At 36.5% G+C, this 20317-nt stretch overlaps 1 protein-coding gene across 1 annotated transcript in view; it reads left to right on the top strand.

Moving 5' to 3' along the window:
- The window catches only part of MALRD1 (MAM and LDL receptor class A domain containing 1), a 778752-nt gene that overhangs the window by 729529 nt on the left and 28906 nt on the right, over positions 1–20317 (top strand). Inside the window, exons 41-42 of the mRNA XM_042993660.1 lie at positions 10683–10762; positions 10856–10952. Coding sequence (XP_042849594.1) covers positions 10683–10762; positions 10856–10952 — 177 coding nt within the window. The remainder of the gene's footprint in view (positions 1–10682; positions 10763–10855; positions 10953–20317) is intronic.

Raw genomic sequence — 20317 nt, forward strand, 5'->3', positions numbered from 1 at the left:
TATGGTTTGTATTTTCTCCCTTTTTTTTAATTCCCAGTACAGTGAATGTATACTGTTATATTAGTTTCAGTTGTACAATAGAGTGATTCAACAATTCTATACATTATTTGGTGCCTATCATGATAAGGGCACAAATAATTCCCTTCACCAATTTCTGTATCCTTCCCACACACTTCCCTCTAGTAAACAACCACCAGTTGCTTCTCCTCATTTAAGAGTCTGTTTTTGTCTTTTTCCTTTATTCCTTTGTTTTGTTTTTCAAATGCCACATGAATGCAATCATATGATATTTTTCTTCCTCTGTCTTATTTCAGTTAGCATTATTCCCTCGAGGTACATACATTTTGTTGCAAATGGCAAGATTTCATCCTTTCTTAAGGCTGAGTAATGTTCCTGTGTGTGCGTATGTATCTTGTTTATCCATTCATCTATGGATGGACAATTGGGTTGTTTCCATAATTTGGCTATTGTAAATAATGCTACAGTAAACATAGGGTTGCCTATATCTTTTCAAATTGGTGTTTTCATATTCTTTGGGTAAATAATCAGTAGTAAGATTATTGGATCCTATGGTAATTCTATTTTTAATTTTTTGAAGAAACGCCATACTGTTTTTCATAGTGGTTGAACCAATCTGCGTTCCCATCAACAGTGCACAGGAGTTCCTTTTTCTCCACATCCTTGCCAACTATTTCTTGTATTTTTTTTTTATTTTAGCCATTCTGACAAGTGTGAGGTGATACCTCATTGTGGTTTTCATTTGCATTTCCCTGATGATTAGTGATGCTATGTATATTTTCATGTGTTCATGGACTGCCTATATGTCTTTTTTGAAGAAATGTCTGTTAATGTCTTCTCCCCACCTTTAACTGGATTATTGTGTTTTTGGTGTTGAGTTGTAGAAGTTATTTATATATTTTGGATACTAACCTTTTATCAGATAGATCATTTGTAAATTTCATCTTCCATTCAGTAGGTTGTCTTTTTGTTTCATTGGGTTTCCTTTGCTTTATAGAAGCTTTTTATTTTAATGTAATCCCAGTAGCTTATTTTTGGTTTTGTTTCCCTTGCCTGCACTTTACCTAGAAAAGACTCAATGACCAATGTGAAAGAAATCACTGTCATTGTTTTCTTTATGAATGTTATGGTTTCAAGTCTAAAATTTAGGTCCTTAATCTATTTTGACTTTATTTTTATGTATGCTATAAGAAAGTGGTCCAGTTTTCCTAGCATCATTTGTTGAAAGACTTCTTTTTCCCATTACATATTATTGCCTCCTTTGTTAGAGATTAATTCACCATATAACTGTGGGTTTATTTCTGGGCTCTCTATTCTGTTACACTGATCTATGTATCTGTTTTTGTGGCAGTAACATACTGTTTAGATTACTACACCTTTGTAGTATATCTTGAAATTTGTAATTGTGATACCTCCAGTTTTTTTGTTTGTTTTTTCTTTCTCAAGGTCACTCTATTTAGGGTCTTTTGTGGTTCAACACAAATTTTAGGATTGTTTGTCCTAGTTGTGTGAAAAACGATGTTGGTATTTTCAGAGGGATTGCATTAAATCTGTATATTGCTTTGGGTAGAATGGACACTTGAACATTTGTTCTCCCAATCCATGATCATGGAATAGCATTCCACTTGTTTGTGTCATCTTCAATTTCTTTCATCAAAGTTTTAATAGCTTGCAAAGTTCAGGTGGCACCTGACTGGCTCAGGTGGTAGAGTATGTGACTCTTGATCTCAAGGTTGTAAGTTCAAGCCCCATGTTTGGTGTAGAGGTTACTTATAAACAAGCAAACAACAACAAAAACAAAGTACAAATATTTCACCTCATTAGTTAAGTTTCTAGGTATTTTATTATTTTTGGTGTAATTGTAAATGGGATTGTATTATTAATTTCTCTTTGCTACTTCATTATTAGTGTGTATAAATGCAACAGATTACTGCTTATTGATTTTGTATCCAGTGACCTTACAGAATTCAGTTATCAGTTCTAGGGTTTTTTTTGTTTTGTTTTTTGGTTTTTTTTGGGTGGAATCTTCAGGACTTTCTGTGGATACTATCATGTCATCTGAAAATAGTGAAAGTTTTAATTCTTCCTTACCAATATGAATGCCTTTTATTTCTTTTTCTTATCTGATTGCTGGGCTTGGACTTCCACTACCATGTTGTATAAAACTGATGATGTGTTTTGTTCCTGATCCTAGGAGAAAAGCTCTGGTTTTCACCACTGAGTATAATGTTAGCTGTGGGTGTTTTTACATATGATCTTTATTATGTTATGTTCAGATATATTCCCTCTAAATGTAGATGGTTGAGCGCTTTTATCATGAATGTTGTACTTGGTCAAATGATTTTTCTGCCTCTGTTGAGATGCGCATATGGTTTTTAACCATTCTCTTGCTGATGTGATGTATCACATTGATTGGTGAATAATGAATCATCCTTGCATCCCAAAAATAAATCCCATTTGATTGTGGTGGATGATTTTTTTAATGTATTGTTGGATTCACTTTGGAAGTATTTTGTTGAGGATTTTTGCATCTTTATTTATCAGAAATGTGGACCTGTAGATCTGTGTCTTTATAGTGTCTTTATCTGATATCAGGGTAATACTGGCCTTATAGAATTAATTTGAAAGGTTTCCTTCCTCTTCTATTTTTGAAATAGTTTTAGAAGAATAGGTATTAACTTTACTTTAAATGTTTGACAGAATTTACCTTTGAAGCCATCTGGTCTTGGACTATCCTGATTCATTTTGGGGAGGTTGTTTGTTTCTAGGAATTCATCTGTTCCTTCTATGTAGACCAATTTGTTGGCAAATAATTTTTCATAACAAATATTCTTATAATCCTTAGTGCTTCCATCATATTGGTTAATTTTCCTCTTTCATTTCTGATATTGCTTGAGTTCTCCCTCTCTTTTTGATTAGATTGGCTAATAATGGTTTATCAATTTTATTGATCTTTTTGACAAATCAGCTGCTGGTTTCATTGATCTATTATTTTTGTTTGTTTTTTAGTTTCTATTTTTTAAAAATTCTGTTCTAATCTTTGTTATTTCCTTCCTTCTACTAGTTGTGTGTTTTCTTTGTTCTTTTTCTAGATCTATTAGAAATAAGGTTAGGTTGTTTATTTGAGAGTCTTTTTGCTTCTTGAGGTAGGCCTTTCTCTGAAAACAACTTTTGCTGTGCCCCAAAGATTTTGGACCACTGTGTTTCATTTTCATTTGTCTCCATGTATTTTTTTTATGTCCTCTTTTCCCTTTTGGTTTACCCATTAATTGTTTAGTAGTATGTTATTTAAACCCCATGTATTTGTGTTCTTTTCAGATTTTCTTCTTGGTGTCCATTTCTACTTTAATATTGTTGTGGTCCAAATTTCACATGGTGTGACTTCAATTTCTTGAATTTGTTGAGACTTGTTTTGTGGCTTAACATGGGATCTATTCTGGAAATGTGCCCTTGAAAGAATGTGTTTTCTTCTGTTTTAAGATGGGATGTTCTGAGTATATTTGTTAGATCCATCTAGTCCAGTGTGTCATTAAAAGCTACCATTTCCTTGCTGATTTTCTGTCTGATCTGTCCATTGATACAAGTGGGGTGTTAAAGTGCCTTATTATTATTGTACTATTGATTACTTCCTTTGTGTTAATAGCTGCTTTAAATATATGGGTGCTTTCATGTTGGGTGCATAAATATTTACAATCATTATATCTTCTTGTTGGATTTTTCCCTTTACGTACTATCCTTTTTTGTCTTTTGTTGCAGTCTTTATTTTATAGTCAATTTTCTCTGATATAAGTATTGCTATCCCAGATTTCTTTTCACTCACATTTTGCATGACAAAAGCTTTCCCATTCCTTCACTTTTAATGTGCATGCATCTTTAGGTCTGAATTGAGTATCTTGTATGCAGCATATAGATGGGTCTTGCTTTTTTATCCATTCTGTCAAACTTGTGTGTTTTGATTGGAGCATTTAGTCCATTTACATTCAAAGTAATTATTGATAGGTACTTATTACCCTTCTGTTACTTGTTTTATGGTTGTTTTATAGTTCTTCCTCTGTTCCTTCTCTTGCTATCTTCTCTCATGCTTTGCTGGCTTTCTTTAGTTGTTTGTTTGGATTCCTTTATCTTTACTCATGTATCTATAACCAGTTTTTGATTTGTGTTTACCAATAGGTTTATATATAACACTGATGCATATAGCAGACTGTATTCAGTTGATGGTCACTTTAGGTTTGAACCCATTGTAAAAGCACTAACTTTTTACTCATCTCCTCCACACATTTTAGGTATATGGTGTCATTCATGCTTTACATTCTTTCATTTTGTGAATCCATTGATGGATTTTTATTAATATACTTAATTTTATTGCTTTTGTGCTTTCTACTTTTCTAACTGCTGCTTATGGTCTTTCTTTTCAACTCAGAGTCCAAATTTAATATATCTTGTAAAACTGGTTTAGTGTTGATGAACTCCTTTAACTTTTGTTTGTCTGGAAAACTCTTCATCTACTCTGCATGATATAGCCCTGATGGTTAAAGTATTCTTGGTTTTAGGAGTTGTTTTGTTTTTTTTTTTCCTTTCAGCACTTTGAATATGCCACGTCCCTTCTGGTCTGCAAAATTTCTGCTAAAAAGTCATCTGATAGCTTATGGGGTTTCCTTTGTAGGTACCTATTTTCTTTTCTCTTGCTGCTTTTAGAATTTTCTTTATCACTACTTTTGCCAGTTTATTATGTATCTTGATGTGAAGCTCCTTGGGTTGATTTTGTTGCAGGTTCTCTGTGCCTCCTGGATCTGGTTTTCTGTTTCCTTCCCCAGATTAGGGAAGTTTTCAGCTATTACTTATTTATATAGATGTTCTTCTCCCTTTTCTCTTTTTCTTCTAGGATCTCAATGATGTGAATAGTATTACACGTGATGGTGTCGCTGAGTTCTCTGAATCTATCTCACTTTTTTCCTCTTGTTCAGCTTCATTGCTTTCTATTACTCTGTCTTCCAGGTCGCTAATCCATTATTTTGCTTCCACTAGTCTACAATTTATTCTCTCAGGTGTATTTTTAATTTCACATATTAATTCATCTCTCATTGGTTCTTTTATGTTTTCTATCCCTTTGCTGAAGGTGGCACTGAGATTCTCTACTCTTTCCTCAAGTTTAGTATCTTTATGGCCATTATTCTGAATTCTTTATGAGGCATATTATCTCCATTTCGTTTAGCTCTCGTGCTGAGATTTTGTTCAGTTCTTTCATATGGGACATATTTCTCTCATTTTGTCTAACTCACTTTGAGTCTGTTTCTATGTGTTAGAAAATTCAGATACATCTCCTTCTCTTGAAAGTACTGGCTTTATTAAAAAGAACCCCTATAGAGCTTTATACTACAATGTCCCCCATTCATGAGAACCTGATGCTTCAGAAGTGTATCTGATACGTTATATGCATCCTACCAATATGTCTGAACCACATTTACTTTCATTCCAGTTGCCTGCAATGGTTCTCTTTTCTTGCTATGGACAGGAGTTGATCCTTCTGTTTAAGGGCCAGTCTAGGGTCTCCTTGGGCTTCAGTTGGATCAGACTGGGCATTTGCCAGAGCTGTGGTATCACCCTGGTGCTGTCCCCACAGCAGCTTTCATTGGTGGGCAGAGCCTGAATCCAGAGCAGATGTCTGCCCCCAGCCTACGGCTGTGACCACAGAACTGGTATGTTTTGTTTTCTTTTTCCCTCCCCACAGTGCAGGACTTTGAAGTGGTGCTGGTACCTGTCTGTGCTGCTTGCACAGTGCACGCTTTGGTACAGCTTTGGATGGACTCCAGTCAAGTGCATGTTGAAAGGGGCAGGTCCACAGGAGAACACAGTGGGAAGGCAGGGACATCAGTGTTAGCAAGGTTTGTACAAGTTGGCTGTAGGAGGAGACCTGAAGTTGCTTTGGAAACTCCTGCCAGCACCAGTTTGGAGGGAGGAGGTGGGTACAGAGAAAAATGCAGGGACAAGGTGAGTGGTATTAGCAAGATTAGCACTGGTCAGCTGTGGGAGGGGACCTGTGGCTGCTTTGGAAAACTGGTGAGTGGGTGGGGGTAGAGCCACTAACTAGGTCGTGAGTGTTCAAGCTGTGCTGGTTCATGGAGGTATCACTGTTATCTAGGCAGGGGATGGTACAAGGAAATGGTGCCACCAGTTCTTTTGTTTTTGGAGTAGTCTCCCAGATCCCTGTCCCTCCAGCAAATGTTCTGAGATTAGTAAACAAATCTCCTTACCATATACCCCAGTGTTTTTCAAACTGCTGCTTCTATGTTGTATCTTAGAGAGGTTGTTATGCCGTCCCTTTAAGGGCAGGGACTGAGTTTCCTATAGCCCTCTGGCTCTCCCAAAGCCAAACCCACTAATTTATTTACTTATTTTAAATTTATTTACTTTGGAGAGAAAGTGTGAGTGAGGTGGGGCGGGGGGAGAGGGAATCCCAAGCAGGCTCTGCACTGTCATGCAGAGCCCCATGTGGCACTTGATCTCACAAACTGTAACATCATGACCTGAGCCAAAATCAAGACTTAGACACTTAACCAATTGAGCCATCCAGGTGCCCCAAAACAAAATGATTTTTAAAGTTTCAGATGTCGAGTCCCAGTGATTGTTAAAAAAACTCATGAAGTTAAGCCTATCTAGTTTTCAAAGCCAAATTTTAAATGGATTCCTCTTCCCAGTGAAGGTCCCCTGTCTGGGTGTCTGTTGTGTTCCTCTCCCCTCTCCACACCTGCATCCGTCCCTCCCACATACATTCATGGATCAGTTTGGCTTCCAACCTGATCTCTGCCCTTCCTACCCTCTTCAAAATGACCTTTTCTCTACATTTAGCTGTGGAGAGTCTGTTCTGACAGTGTTTGGGTCATTCTCTGGGTTATTTACATTGATATGGTTGTTACCTACATGTATCTGTGGGATGAAGTGAGCTTAGGATCTTCCTACTCTGCCATCTTACCCAGAAGTCTCTCCAGTATTTTTTTAAACTGGTATTCCAAGGTACTTCCCACTGGAATTTATCTTAATAGACACATTCAAGCAGACACTTGTCAGATGTATCATTTGCAAATTTCTTCTCCCACTCAGTAACTTGCCCTTTTGTTGATGGTTTCCTTTGCTGAGCAAAAGCTTTTTAATTTTGGTATAGTCCCAATAGTTTAATTTTGCTTTTGTTTCCCTTGCCTGAGGAGATTTATCCAGAAGAATGTTGCTAAGGTCAATGCAAAGAAATTATTGCTTATGTTTTCCTCAAGGAGTTTTATGGTTTCAGGTCTCACATCTAGGTCTTTAATCCATTTTGAGTTTATTTTTGTGTATGGTGTAAGAAAGTGTTCAATTTCATTCTTTTGCTTTTAACTGTTCAGTTTTTCCAGCACCATTTATTGAAGAGACTGTCTTTTCCGCATGTATATTCTTGCCTCCTTTTTCAAAGACTTCTTGACCACATAAGCATGGGTTTATTTCTGGGCTGTCTATTCTTTTCCATTCATCTATGTATTTTTGTGCCAGTACCATACTGTTTTGATTACTACTTCTTTGTAGTGCATCTTGAATTCTGGGATTGTGATACCTGCAGCATTGTTCTTTTTTAAGACTGCTTTGGACAGTCAGGGTCTCTTGTGGTTTCATATATATTTTAGTATTATTCTAGTTCTGTGAAGGAAAAATGGCATTCTAATGGACTTCCTTGAATCAGTAAGCTTTCTATATTGAAAGAAGCTACTGCTTTTGTGAAGGAATTGCCATTAAGCCTTCAAATTCTAGGGGCGCCTGGGTGGCTCAGTTGGTTAAGTGTCCAACTCTTGGTATTGGCCCAGGTCATAATCTCATGGTTCATGAGTTTGAGCCCCATATCTAGCTCTGTGCTGACAGCAAGGAGCCTGCTCAGGATCCTCTGCCTCCCTCTCTCTTTTACCCTCCCAAGCTTGCTCTCTCTCCAAATAAATAAACATTAAAAAGCATTCAAATTTTCAAATTCAAAAAGATTGAGGGAAAATACAATAACTGTATACTGAAGAAGCATTGCTTGTAACACACAGCTTTAAAGCACAGAACATTCAAAAGCTACTTTTTAATCCTGTTTTGTGGCATGTACCATGAACTTGGCAGAAAATTCAACCAAACATAAATACAAATAATCATTTCTATTCGATATTTTTGGGAAAAAAGGAGTATGTAAGTTTTTACACTTCCATGCAAACACATTTATACCAGAAAAAAAAATGACATACTTACTGCTTAAGAATAAACCTTATTTCCCTTTGATGTACAAACTAATCCCATTTCTGAACATTCAGAAAGCCACCCATAAAAGAAATACTCCCAGTGTTCTAGGTTTCATTATGACATCCCTAAATAAAGCAAAGTTAATTAAATCCTAGTAGTAGGATAGGTATATCCAATGAGATTATTTACCTGATTTCAAATCTATGTACTTGGAGGATCATCCTGATTTTTGGGATAAATGTTCTCTCTGATGTGTAAATCTTCAATTTGAATATTCCCATCAGTATTGGAAAACAGAAATCCATTCGCTACTGAAAAGAGTGCTAGCTTTACGGTTTGAGACAAATGATCAATAAAGTAATATTGGATTGGACACTGGTAAAAATCAAGTAACTTTTTTTGTTTTTAATTTACATCCAAGTTAGCATATAGTACAACAATGATTTCAGGACTAGATTCCTTAATTCCCCTTCCCATTTAGCCCATCCCCCTCCCTCAGCCCCTCCAGCAACCCTGTGTTTGTTCTCCATATTTAAGAGTCTTTTATATTTTGTCCCCTTCCCTGTTCTTATATTATTTTTACTTCCCTTCCCTTATGTTCATCTGTTTTGTATCTTAAGGTCCTCATATGAGTGAAGTCATACGATATTTGTCTTTCTCTGGCTAATTTCACTTAGCATAATACCCTCCAGTTCCATCCGTGTAGCTGCAGATGGCAAGATTTCATTCTTTTTGATTGCCGAGTAATACTCCATTCTTTATATATACCACATCTTCTTTATCCATTCATCTGCTGATGGACATTTGGGCTCTTTCCATACTTTGGCTGTTGTTGATAGTGCTGCTATAAACATTGGGGTGCATGTGCCCCTTCAAAACAGCACACCTGTATCACTTAAATACCTGGTAGTTCAATTGCTGGGTTGTAGGGTAGTTCTATTTTTAATTTTTTGAGGACCTTCCATACTGTTTTCCAGAGTGGCTGCACCAGTTTGCATTCCCACCAGCAGTGCAAAAGAGATCCTCTTTCTCTGCATCCTCACCAACATCTGTCATTGCCTGAGTTGTTAATTTTAGCCATTTTCACTGGAGTAAATGGTATCTCATTGTGGTTTTACTTTGTATTTCCCTATGATGAGTGATGTTGAGCATCTTTTCATGTGTCTGTTTGCCATTTGGATGTTTTCTTTGGAAGTGTCTATTCATTCTTTTGCCCATTTCTTCACTGGATTATTTTTGTTTTGGGTGTTGAGTTTGATAAGTTCTTTACAGATTTTGGATACTAACCCTTTATCTGATATGTCGTTTGCAAATATCTTCTCCCATTCTGTCACTTGCCTTTTTGTTTTCCTGATTGTTTCCTTCGCTGTGCAGAAGCTTTTTATTTTGATGAAGTCCCAATAGGTCATTTTTGGTTTCTCTTGCCTCTGGAGACATGTTGAGTAAGAAGTTGCTGTGGCTGAATCAAAGAGGTTTTGTCTGATTTCTCCTCTAGAATTTTTATGGCATCTTGTCTATGTTTAGGTCTTTCATCCATTTTGAGTTTATTTTTGTGTATGGTGTAAGAAAGTGGTTCAGGTTCATTTTTCTGCATATCACTGTCCAGTTTTCCCAGCACCATTTGCTGAAGAGACTGTCTTTATTCCATTGGATATTCTTTCCTGCTTTGTCAAAGATTAGTTGGCCATACGTTTATGGGTCCATTTCTTGGATCTCTATTCTGTTCCACTGATTTGACTGTCTGTTTTTGTGTCAGTACCATACTGTCTTAATGATTACAGCTTTGTAATACATCTTCAAGTCTGGGATTGTGATGCCTCCAGCTTCGGTTTTCTTTTTTGGGATTGCTTTAGCTATTCAGGTTCTCTTCTGGTTCCATACAAATTTTAGGGCTGTTTATGCTAGCTCCGTGAAGAATGCTGGTGTTATTTTGATAGGGATTGCAAAAATCAAGTCACACTTTTGAGAACAACAAAGGAGAATGTGAAAGCTGAGCTCCTATATTATAAATAAAATCAAGAAGGTGATAAATATATATTTTTAATTTATTGATTTATTTTGAGAGAGAGAGGCTCAGGTAGGCTCCATGCTGTCAGTGCAGAGCCTGATGTGGGGCTCAATTTCATGAACCGTGAGATCATGAACCATGAGATCATGACCTGAACTGAGATCGAGCCAGATGCTTAACTGACTGAGCCACCCAGCTACCCCAATAAGGTAATAAATAGTTTTATGAAAGTCATCTTACACAATTATGAAAACAGAAAAATTTTGCTTTTGCTTTGGTTTAATATTTTTGGTTTCTTATCAAAGTTACCCATACTCCCTTGTACGATTATTGACATTCATCATTTTATTCCATGATAGTACTGCTAAACTATGTTTCCACTTATTTTTTTTAACTGAAGTTTTTATCTTATTTTCAGTTGTGGACAAGGATGGAAAGGAAATCGATGCCACATCAAGGTTAACCCTTCTCCTGCAGATTTCATATACCCTCAGAATAGTAGGTGACATTGTGACTAAATATTTCCTTGAATTTGGAATTTGTAATGGTTTTCACTACATATTTATCTTTTTAATTGGTTTGAAATTCCAGACATATGGACTTTCCTGGGCATTGGATCAGCTTTCTTGATGATTCATATTACAGTTGCAGTCTTGTGTTTTCTTGCAAACAGAAAAGGACCAGTCAGGTAAGCCTCTGATTACTGAGTAAAAGGTACTGTGGTAAAACAATTTTCTGAAATATTTCATTTGCTCTATTTTTCTTTTACTCCATTTTATATGCAGGTAACTTTGTGTTTCTATACTTTATGGATTTTTTTCTTTCTGGGCATAATGTAGGAGCTCCTTAATAATAATCATTCTTTTTTCAGTAAAAAGCCTTAAGTTTACTTTTCACATTATGTTAAAAGCAGTTTTGATAATGACATGAAAGGGAAAGTGGCATTCTGCACAGATTAAAAGACATGAGTATCCCACTTGCTGGTGATGCCTGGGGAACTGCACAACAGATATTTTCTTGGCTCTCCCAGTGAACTCTTAACATCAGTGTTTCAGGCTAAGACTCCCATGGTCCAAGTAATATACAGAACAGAGACCAATAGCTGCCGCACCTAAAGGAACTAATGCAAAACCAAGAAGACCCCAATTGGAAGGAGAGCCTGGGAAGATAGCAGAGAAAGAGGATCCTAAGTCCACCTCCTCCCATGGATATACTTACATAATAGCCACATCAGTAAAACTAACTCAGAAAATGACCCAAAGAATGGCAGAAGAGGCCCCATGCAGTTAATTCTAGAGCAGAGGCCACATTAAAAATGGCAGAAAGGACAGAAAACAGTCAGGAACCAAACTCCCGCAAGATTAACCACAAACAGGAGGGATACCACAATCACAAAGCAGGTAGATGAACAGACCTCACAATAGGCACCCCAGACATGGTGGTCCTGCACTGGAAACACAAGCCCCCATAATATTTGACTTTGAAAACCAGTGGGGCTTAACTGTTGGAGTTTTTATAACCAGCAGAGCTTAAAATTGGGTGCTTTAAAAATCAGCAGGCTCTACTCTGGAAGAGCTAGAGGACAGTATGAAACTGAGTCCACACCCTTAAAGACAGAGTGTAACAAACAACCCTCCAAAATATACAGCATAGAAGCAGCAGTTTAAAAAGTACCTGGGGTATGCATAAAGTAGGTATCTTTACTAATCTCAGAATGGATGTTGGAAGGGCAGGGATCATCAGGAGACTTATCCAAGAAAATAAGAGCCAGAAGGTGACATTTCTCCCCCCTGACATCTTAGACAACCAGACACCTTCAAGAATGAGTACGAACACTCTTTACCTAGCTTTCTAACACTACATACCCTGCCCCAGTGTCCTCCTATGGATATGCCTCATCATACCTGCACAACTGGGCAGGAGTCACTCCAAAGCAGCGACTGTCAAGTCTCATTCTACAAGTAGCCCTGCTAGGAACCGGTAACACTTTCCACTTACCTTGCTTGCACCACACGCCCTGTGTTCTACTGCAGACTTACTCCATTCAACCTGCTCCACTGGGGTGGAGTCTCTCCATAGCTTCTGATGAATATCACCCTGCAAACAACACAACTGTGAACAGCACCACTCCGAAGTGACTCCTGCTCTGGGGAGAAGGGAAAATAACCACACACATCAATCCCACTGCAGCTCTAGCAGGGCACTGTGGGCAGATATCTAATCAGACTGCCAACACCACCCACCAACACAAACCTCACAGGGGACAGCACAAGGAAAAAGCCCTGTAGTTCAGGGTAACTGCAACCCTAAAAGATAGGGGGCAGAGATTTTGTCTCACTGAAGACCCCACTCACCAATGAAAAGCTCTCAGGGGACAATGCAGGGAGAGTGTCCTGCAATCTCATGATTCCACAGCCCCAGAAAATGGGCTGATGGCAGGCATTTGGTCTAACCCAAGTTAATGTCCAGGACAGACTCAGATTAGCCTCTTAACAGCACAAGGACCAAATCCTGCCCACAAAAGAGAAAGGGGGCCACTGCAGCCGAATGGACAGAAGGCAAATGAGGCTCAGCCACAACAGTGGGGCATATGCAATACACAGGTCACCTCTATAGTCACTGGCTCTGGTGAACAGGAGACAGTGCTGTACAAAGCGCCACAGGACCTCTTCTTCATCAGGCCCCAATTTCAAGTCAGAATATAACTGACTTTCCTATTACATAATAAGAAGTATAAAGACTTAGACAAAATGAGGAGACGGAAGAATAGATCACAAATGAGAGAAGAGGACAAAATGACAACAGAAGAGCTAAAGAAATGGAGATAAGCAATATACCTGATAGAGGTGGTCATAAAGATACTGGATGAGAGAACAGAGTGGAGGATCTCACTGACACCTTCAACAAAGAGACAGAAAACCTAAAATAAGCAAACAACCAATCAGAAATGAAGAACTAAATAACTGAAATTAAAATACGCTATAGGGAGGGGTGCGTGTGTGGCTCAGTCGGTTGAGTGTTGGACTCTTCGTTTCAGCTCAGGTCACGATCTCACAGTTCCTGGGATTGAGCCCCACGTTGTTGTCCATGCTGACATCACAGAGCCTGCTTGGGATTCTCTCTCTCTCTCTCTGCCCTCCCCCACTCACTCAGTCTCTCAAAATAAATAAACAAACATTTAAAACTACATATAGGAAATAAATAGTAAACTAAAGAGGAAGCAGAAGAATGGATCAGCAGCCTGGAGGACAGCAACCAGCTGAAAAGCAATAAGAAAAATAATAATAAAAATGGAGAATAGATTAAAGGAACTCAGGATCATTATCAAGTGTAATAACAATCACATTATAGGGATCTTAGAAGGAGAACAGAAAGAAAAGAGGGGAGAAAATGTATTTAAGGAAATAATAGCTGAAAACTTCCCTAATCTGGGGAAGGAAACAAATCCAAATCTAGGAGGTACAGAGAGACCCCAACAAAATCAACTCAAGGAGGTTCACACCAAGACATATAATAATTAGAATGGCGAAAAGTAGTGATAAAAAGTGAATCTTAAGAACAGCAAGAGAAAAGAAAACAGGCACCTACAAGGGAAACCCATCAGGCTGTCAGCTGATTTTTTTCATCAGAAACTTTGCAGGCCAGAAAGGAGGGAGATGGATCTATTCAGAGTGCTGAAAGGGAAAGAACCTGCAACCAAAAATATTCTACCCAGCAAGGCTATCATTCAAAATACAAAGAGAAACAAAGAGTTCACAGACACAAGTTAAAAATGTTCATCACCACTAAATCAGTCATACAAGAAATGTTAAAATGGACTGTGAGTGGAAAGAAAAGGCTATAAACAGAAGAAAATATGAAAAAAACCTGGCATAAGCAAATAAAAACAAGAAAAGTACCAGATTTGAGGCACCTGGCTGGCTCAGTGGGAAGAGCATATGACTCTTGATCTCAGGGTCATGAGTTTGAGCTCTGTATACACTGTGTGTAGAGATTAAATAAATTTAAAAATAAAGTGAAATAAAATACGTACATGTACTAGATATGTACATATGATACAAATACAGAGATAGAAGAACAGTGAAATCAATTATATGTATAAACATCAGTTAAGGGATTCACAAATAAAAGGATATATAAAATATACACATAAAACTTGGAGGGGGGTAAAAATCTGGTGCTTTTAGAATGGATCCCAATTTAAGCAACCACCAATCTAATGTAGACTGCTGTATGCGTAAGATGTTATATATGACCAAATGGTAACCACAAATCACAAATCTATAGCAGATACACAAAAAAATAAAAAGGAAGGAAGACAAGTATATCATTAAAGAAGGCCAGAGCACCACAAGGGAAGAGAGCAAGCAAAGAAAGAGACAGGGAAGAACTACACAAACAACCATAAAACAAGTTACAAAATGTCAGTAAAGACATACCTATTGATAATTACTTTGAATGTAAATGGAATAATAACTCCAATCAAAAGACATAAGAGTGACTGGATTAAAAAGCAAGACCTGTATACATGCTGCCTACAAGAGACTTACTTCAGACCTAAAGACACATGCAGATTGAAAGCAAGGGATGTAAAAACATTTACCATGCAAATGCAAGCACTAAAAAAAATTGGGTAACTGTACCTGATATTAGATAAAATAGACCTTAAGCAACAACTGTAACAAGAGACAACAACATTAGCTAGTTAATGATAAAGGGAGTAATCCAACAAGAGAATAAAACAATTGTAAAAATGTACGTACCCAGGGTGCCTGGTTGACTCATTCAGTTAAGCATCCTACTTCAGCTCAGGTCATGATCTCACAGTCCATGAGTTCGAGCCCTGCGTCAGGGCTCTGTGCTGACAACTCAGAGCCTGGAGCCTGCTTTGGATTCTATGTCTCCCTCTCTCTCTACCCGCCCCCCCCCCGCCCCCTGCTCATGCTGTCTCTCTCTCAAAAATGAATGTTAAAAATTTTTTTTTAAATAATAAAAAATGTATGTACCCAACACAGAAGTACCTAATAAAGCAACTATTGAAAGATATTAAAGAAAAAAACTTACCATAATAAAATAATATTAGGGGACTTTAATACCCCATTTATATCAATGGATAGATCATCCAGACAGAAAATCAACATACAAACAGTGGCTTTGAATGACACATTGGGCTAGATGGATCCAGTAAGTATATTCAGAACATTCTATCCCAAAACAAAAAAATAAATATTGTTTTCAAGGGCACATGGGACATTCTCCAGAACAGATCACATGTTAGGCCGCAAAATAAGTCCCAACAATTTAAAAAGAACTGAAATCATATCATGCCTCTTCTCTGACCACAATGGTATGAATGTATAAATCAATCACAAAAAAATCTGGAAAGAACACAAATACATGGAAGCTAAATAACATGCTACTAAACCAATAAATCAAATAAAAATCAACAAGTACATTGATACAAATGTAAATGAAAACCCAACAGGCCAAAATATTTTGGATGCAGCAAAAGCTGTTCTAAAAGGGAAGTTTATAGCAACAGAGGTCTACCTCAAGAATAAAAGTCTCAAATAAGCAACAACCTTACACCTAAAGAGCAAGAAAAACAAAGCCCAAAGCCAGTAGAAGGAATAAATTAATAAAGATGACAGCAGAACTAAGTGAAAGACCAAGAAAACAAGAGAACACATCAATTAAACCAGGTACTGTTTTTTGAAAAGATTAACAAAACTGATATACTTTGATCCAGACTCTGCCAATAGAGACAGGACTCAAATATATAAAAGCAAAATGAAGAGGAGAAATAACTGAAACCACAGAAATACAAAGAATTATAGCAATTATGAAAAATTATATGCCAACAAATTGGACACCTAGAAGAAATGGATAAATTCCTAGGAACATGTAACCTTCAAATCTGAATCAGGAAGAAATACAAAATTTGAACAGATCAATTACTACCAAATAAATTGATTCAATAATCAAAAAAAAAAAAAAAAATTCCCAGCAAACAAAAGTCCAGGACCAGATGGCTTCAAAGGTGAATTCTACCAAACATTTAATGAAAAGTTAATACCTAGTCTTCTCAAAGTATTCCAAAAAATAGAAGATGAAAAAAAGATTTCTATTCATTGGACAAAGCCAGCATTACCCTCATAACAAGACCAGCTAAAGGCACTACAAAAAAACCAAACTACAGGCCAGTCTCTCTGATGACATAGGTTTAAAAATCCTCAACAAATATTAGCAAATCAAATCCAACAATACCTCTAAAAATGCATTTACCATGATCCAGTGGGATTTATTCCAGAGATAACTGTGGTTCAGTATTTACAAATCAATCAATATGATCTATCACATTAACAAGAGAAAGAATAATAACCATAGGATTATCTCAATAAATGCAGAAAAACCATTTGACAAAGTATGACACTGACTCATGATAAACACTCAAGAAAATGGGTTTAGAGGAACATACCCCAACATAATAAAGGCCATATATGAAAAAAAAAAAAAAACCACAATTTACAACATACTCAATGGTGAAAAACTGAGAGCTTGTCCCATTAGATAAGGAATAAGACAAGGATGTCCACTCTCACCACTTTTATTCAATAGAGTACTGGAAATCCTAGCCATAGCAATCAGACAGGAAAAAGAAATAAAAGGCATCCAAATTTGTAATGAAGAAGTAAAAGGTTCAATATTTGCAGATGACAGGATACTATCTATAGAAAACCCTAAATACTCCACCAAAAACTAATAGAAGTGATAAATTAATTCAGTAAAGTTACAAGATACATACTTAACATTTGGAAATCGACTGCATTTCTATACACTAATAATGAAGTAGCAGAAAGGGAAATTAATAAAATAATCCTGTTTATAACTGTACCAAAAATAATAAAATACCAAGAATAAACTTAACCAAAGTGAAAGATCCTTACTCTGAAACCTCTTTTAACACATTCATGAATGAAATTAAAGATCACAGAAACAAATGGAATGACATTCCAAGCTCATGAACTGGGAGAACCAACACTGTTAAAATGTCCATACTACCCAAGTAATCTATAGTTTTAAAGCAATCACTATCAAAATACCAATATCATTTTTCATGGAACTAGAACACATAATCCTAAAATTTATATGGCGCTACAAAAGACCCCAAATAGCCGAAGTCATCTTGAAAACAGAAGAAAACTGGAGGTATCACAATCCCAGATATCAAGATAAACTACAAAGCTGTAGTAATCAAAACAGTATGCTACTGGCATAAAAACAGACACATAGATCAACAGAATAGAGAGCCCAAAAGTAAACCCATTCTTATATGGTCAATTAATCTACAACAAAAGTAGACAAGAGGATACAGTGGGAAAAAGAACATCTCTTCAATAAATGGTGCTGGGAAAACTGGACAGTTATATGCAAAAGAAAGAAATTGACCACACCAAAAACAAACAAAAAAGACAACCTCAAAATGGACTGAAAATCTAAATGTGACACCTGAAACCAACAAATTCATACAAGAAAACATAGGCAGTAATCTTTGAAGACAGCCATTGAAACATTTTTCTAGATATGTCTCTTCAGGCAAGAGAACCAAAGTAAAATTAAACTATTGGAACTATACCATAAAAAAGGCTTTTGCACTGCAAAGGAAACAGCTGACAAAATAAGGCAACTTACTGAATAGAAGATATCTGCAAACGATATATGTGATAAAGGGTTAATATCCAAGTAAATAAAGAACTTCTATAAATCAACACCCAAACAACAATCTACTTAGTAATGGGCAGGGGATCTGACCATTTAGGTCCTCAGTGTCAGGTCATGACATTTTACCAAAGGAGACACAGATGGCCAACAGACACGTGAAAAGATGTTCAACATCACTAATCATAAGTGAAATGCAGATTGAAATCACAATGAGATATCACCTTATAGCTGTCAGAATAGTTAAAATTAAAAAAAGACAAAAAATAACAAGTGTTGGTGAGGATGAGGAGAATGAGGAACCTTCATACACTGCAGGTGGTAATGCATGTTGGTGCAGCCACTCTACAGTATGGAGGTTCGTCAAAAAAAATGAAAAATAGCATTACCATCTGATCCAGTAATCCCACTACTGAGTATTTACCCAGTAAAGGTATATGCATCTTTACGTTTACTGCAGCATTATTTACAATAGCCAAATTATGAAAGCAACCCAAGTGTCCATCATAGACGGACAGTATTCTGTCCACACACACAATGGCATAAGTAAATCTTCCCATTTGCAACAACACGGATGGATCTATAGGGTATAATGCTAAGTGATAGAAGTTTGTCAGAGAAAGACAAATACCATATGATTTCACTCATATGTGTAATTTTATAAACAAAACAAAGAAAAAGGAAACAAAAAAATCAGACTCATACAGAGAACAAACTGGTGGTTGTCGCAGGGAGGTGGGTGGGCAATGGGTGAAATAGATAAAATGGAAGAAGAGTACACTTATCCTAATAAGCACTGAGAAATGTGTAGAACTTTTTGATTCATTATAATATATACCTGAAACTTAATATAAGGCTGTATGTTTTGCATAATTGAATTCAAAATCAAATCAAAACAAAACAAAACAAAAAACCAAGAAGAGCTTATAATCTACAGTGCCACTGAGGACCCTGGGAGTTCTTACCCAATACCCATCTATCCACCCATATGGGATACAGGTCACCCCGATAATGAAAGTGATTGACTTTTCCATGAACTGAGCAAGATAAGGACTCAGAATTAGATTTAGTGAAATTTTAAGAAATTAAAGAAAAATATATCATCTCTTGCATGCCAGAATTTGCGATCAAAGATTTAGATTTGCAGCAACACCAATGTGTCACAGAATACTGGATAACTGCATTTGCGTTGGTGCCAACTTGTATGACTCCTACTTGATGAATTCTTCTCAGATCTCCAGCCTGCAATCATGGTAATTAGCAGGCACCAATCTTGACATCATCAATTAAGGAAGTTATTACAGAATTATGGTGTTCATCAGAAAAAAGAGATATGACATTTTCAATCTATTACTATCAAGAAGATCTTACTCATCTATTAATTCTTTAATTTCTTATGTGCCTAAAATATACCAGACAAAATGGATACAAACATGAATGAGAAACAGTCTGGACTTAAAGGAATTTGTAATCTAGTGAGAAAGATATACACAAAGCTATTAAATGAAATACTGACTTTGTGCTAGAATGCACACTTATATTAGGGTTCTCCAGAGTTCCAGAAATAATTAGATGAGTACTGTAATGTTTCTCTTTGTGTGTGTATATGTACATCTTTAAATATCTTAATATATTAACATATATAATATAGGACATTAATACATAAACATATTAATACATTTTAATAGAATAAGATATATTAAGATAAACATATTTCTATAAGATATGTTCATTTATATCATACCTATATAAAAATATACTTATGAAATAATCTTTTAAGTGTATTAATATAATTTGAAATACTAATATATGAAACAGATTTATCTTAAAAAATTCTCTCACGTGATCATGGGGGCTGCCAAGCATGAAACTTGTAGGGCAGGCTGGTAAGTCGGAAATTCATGTAAGAGTTGATGGTGCCAGCTTGAGTCCAAAATCTGTCAGGCAACTATCAGACTAGAAACAAATATAGGTTTCTATATTTGTAGAATATAGAATTTGTAGCCCTGAGGCAGAGTTCCTTCTTTGGAAACCTCAATCTTTGCTGTTAAAGTCTTCAAATGATTAAACAAGGTCCACCCACATTATGGAAGTAATCTGCTTTACTTAAACTTGGCTGATTGAAAATGTTAATCATACCTAAAAAGACCTTCATGGCAACATCCAGACCAGTGTTGGGATAAACAATTGGGCATTACAGACTAGCCAGGCTGACATATAAAATTAAACATCACAATATGTATAAGTTCTTATATTAACACAACCCATGAGAACATTCAAAAAGCAGCCTAAATTTCACTCCTACAGATAGATGTGTGTTGGACAGCCTGTATA

This window comes from Panthera tigris, chromosome B4 (genome assembly GCF_018350195.1).
Source record: "Panthera tigris isolate Pti1 chromosome B4, P.tigris_Pti1_mat1.1, whole genome shotgun sequence".
Lineage (NCBI taxonomy): Eukaryota > Metazoa > Chordata > Mammalia > Carnivora > Felidae > Panthera > Panthera tigris.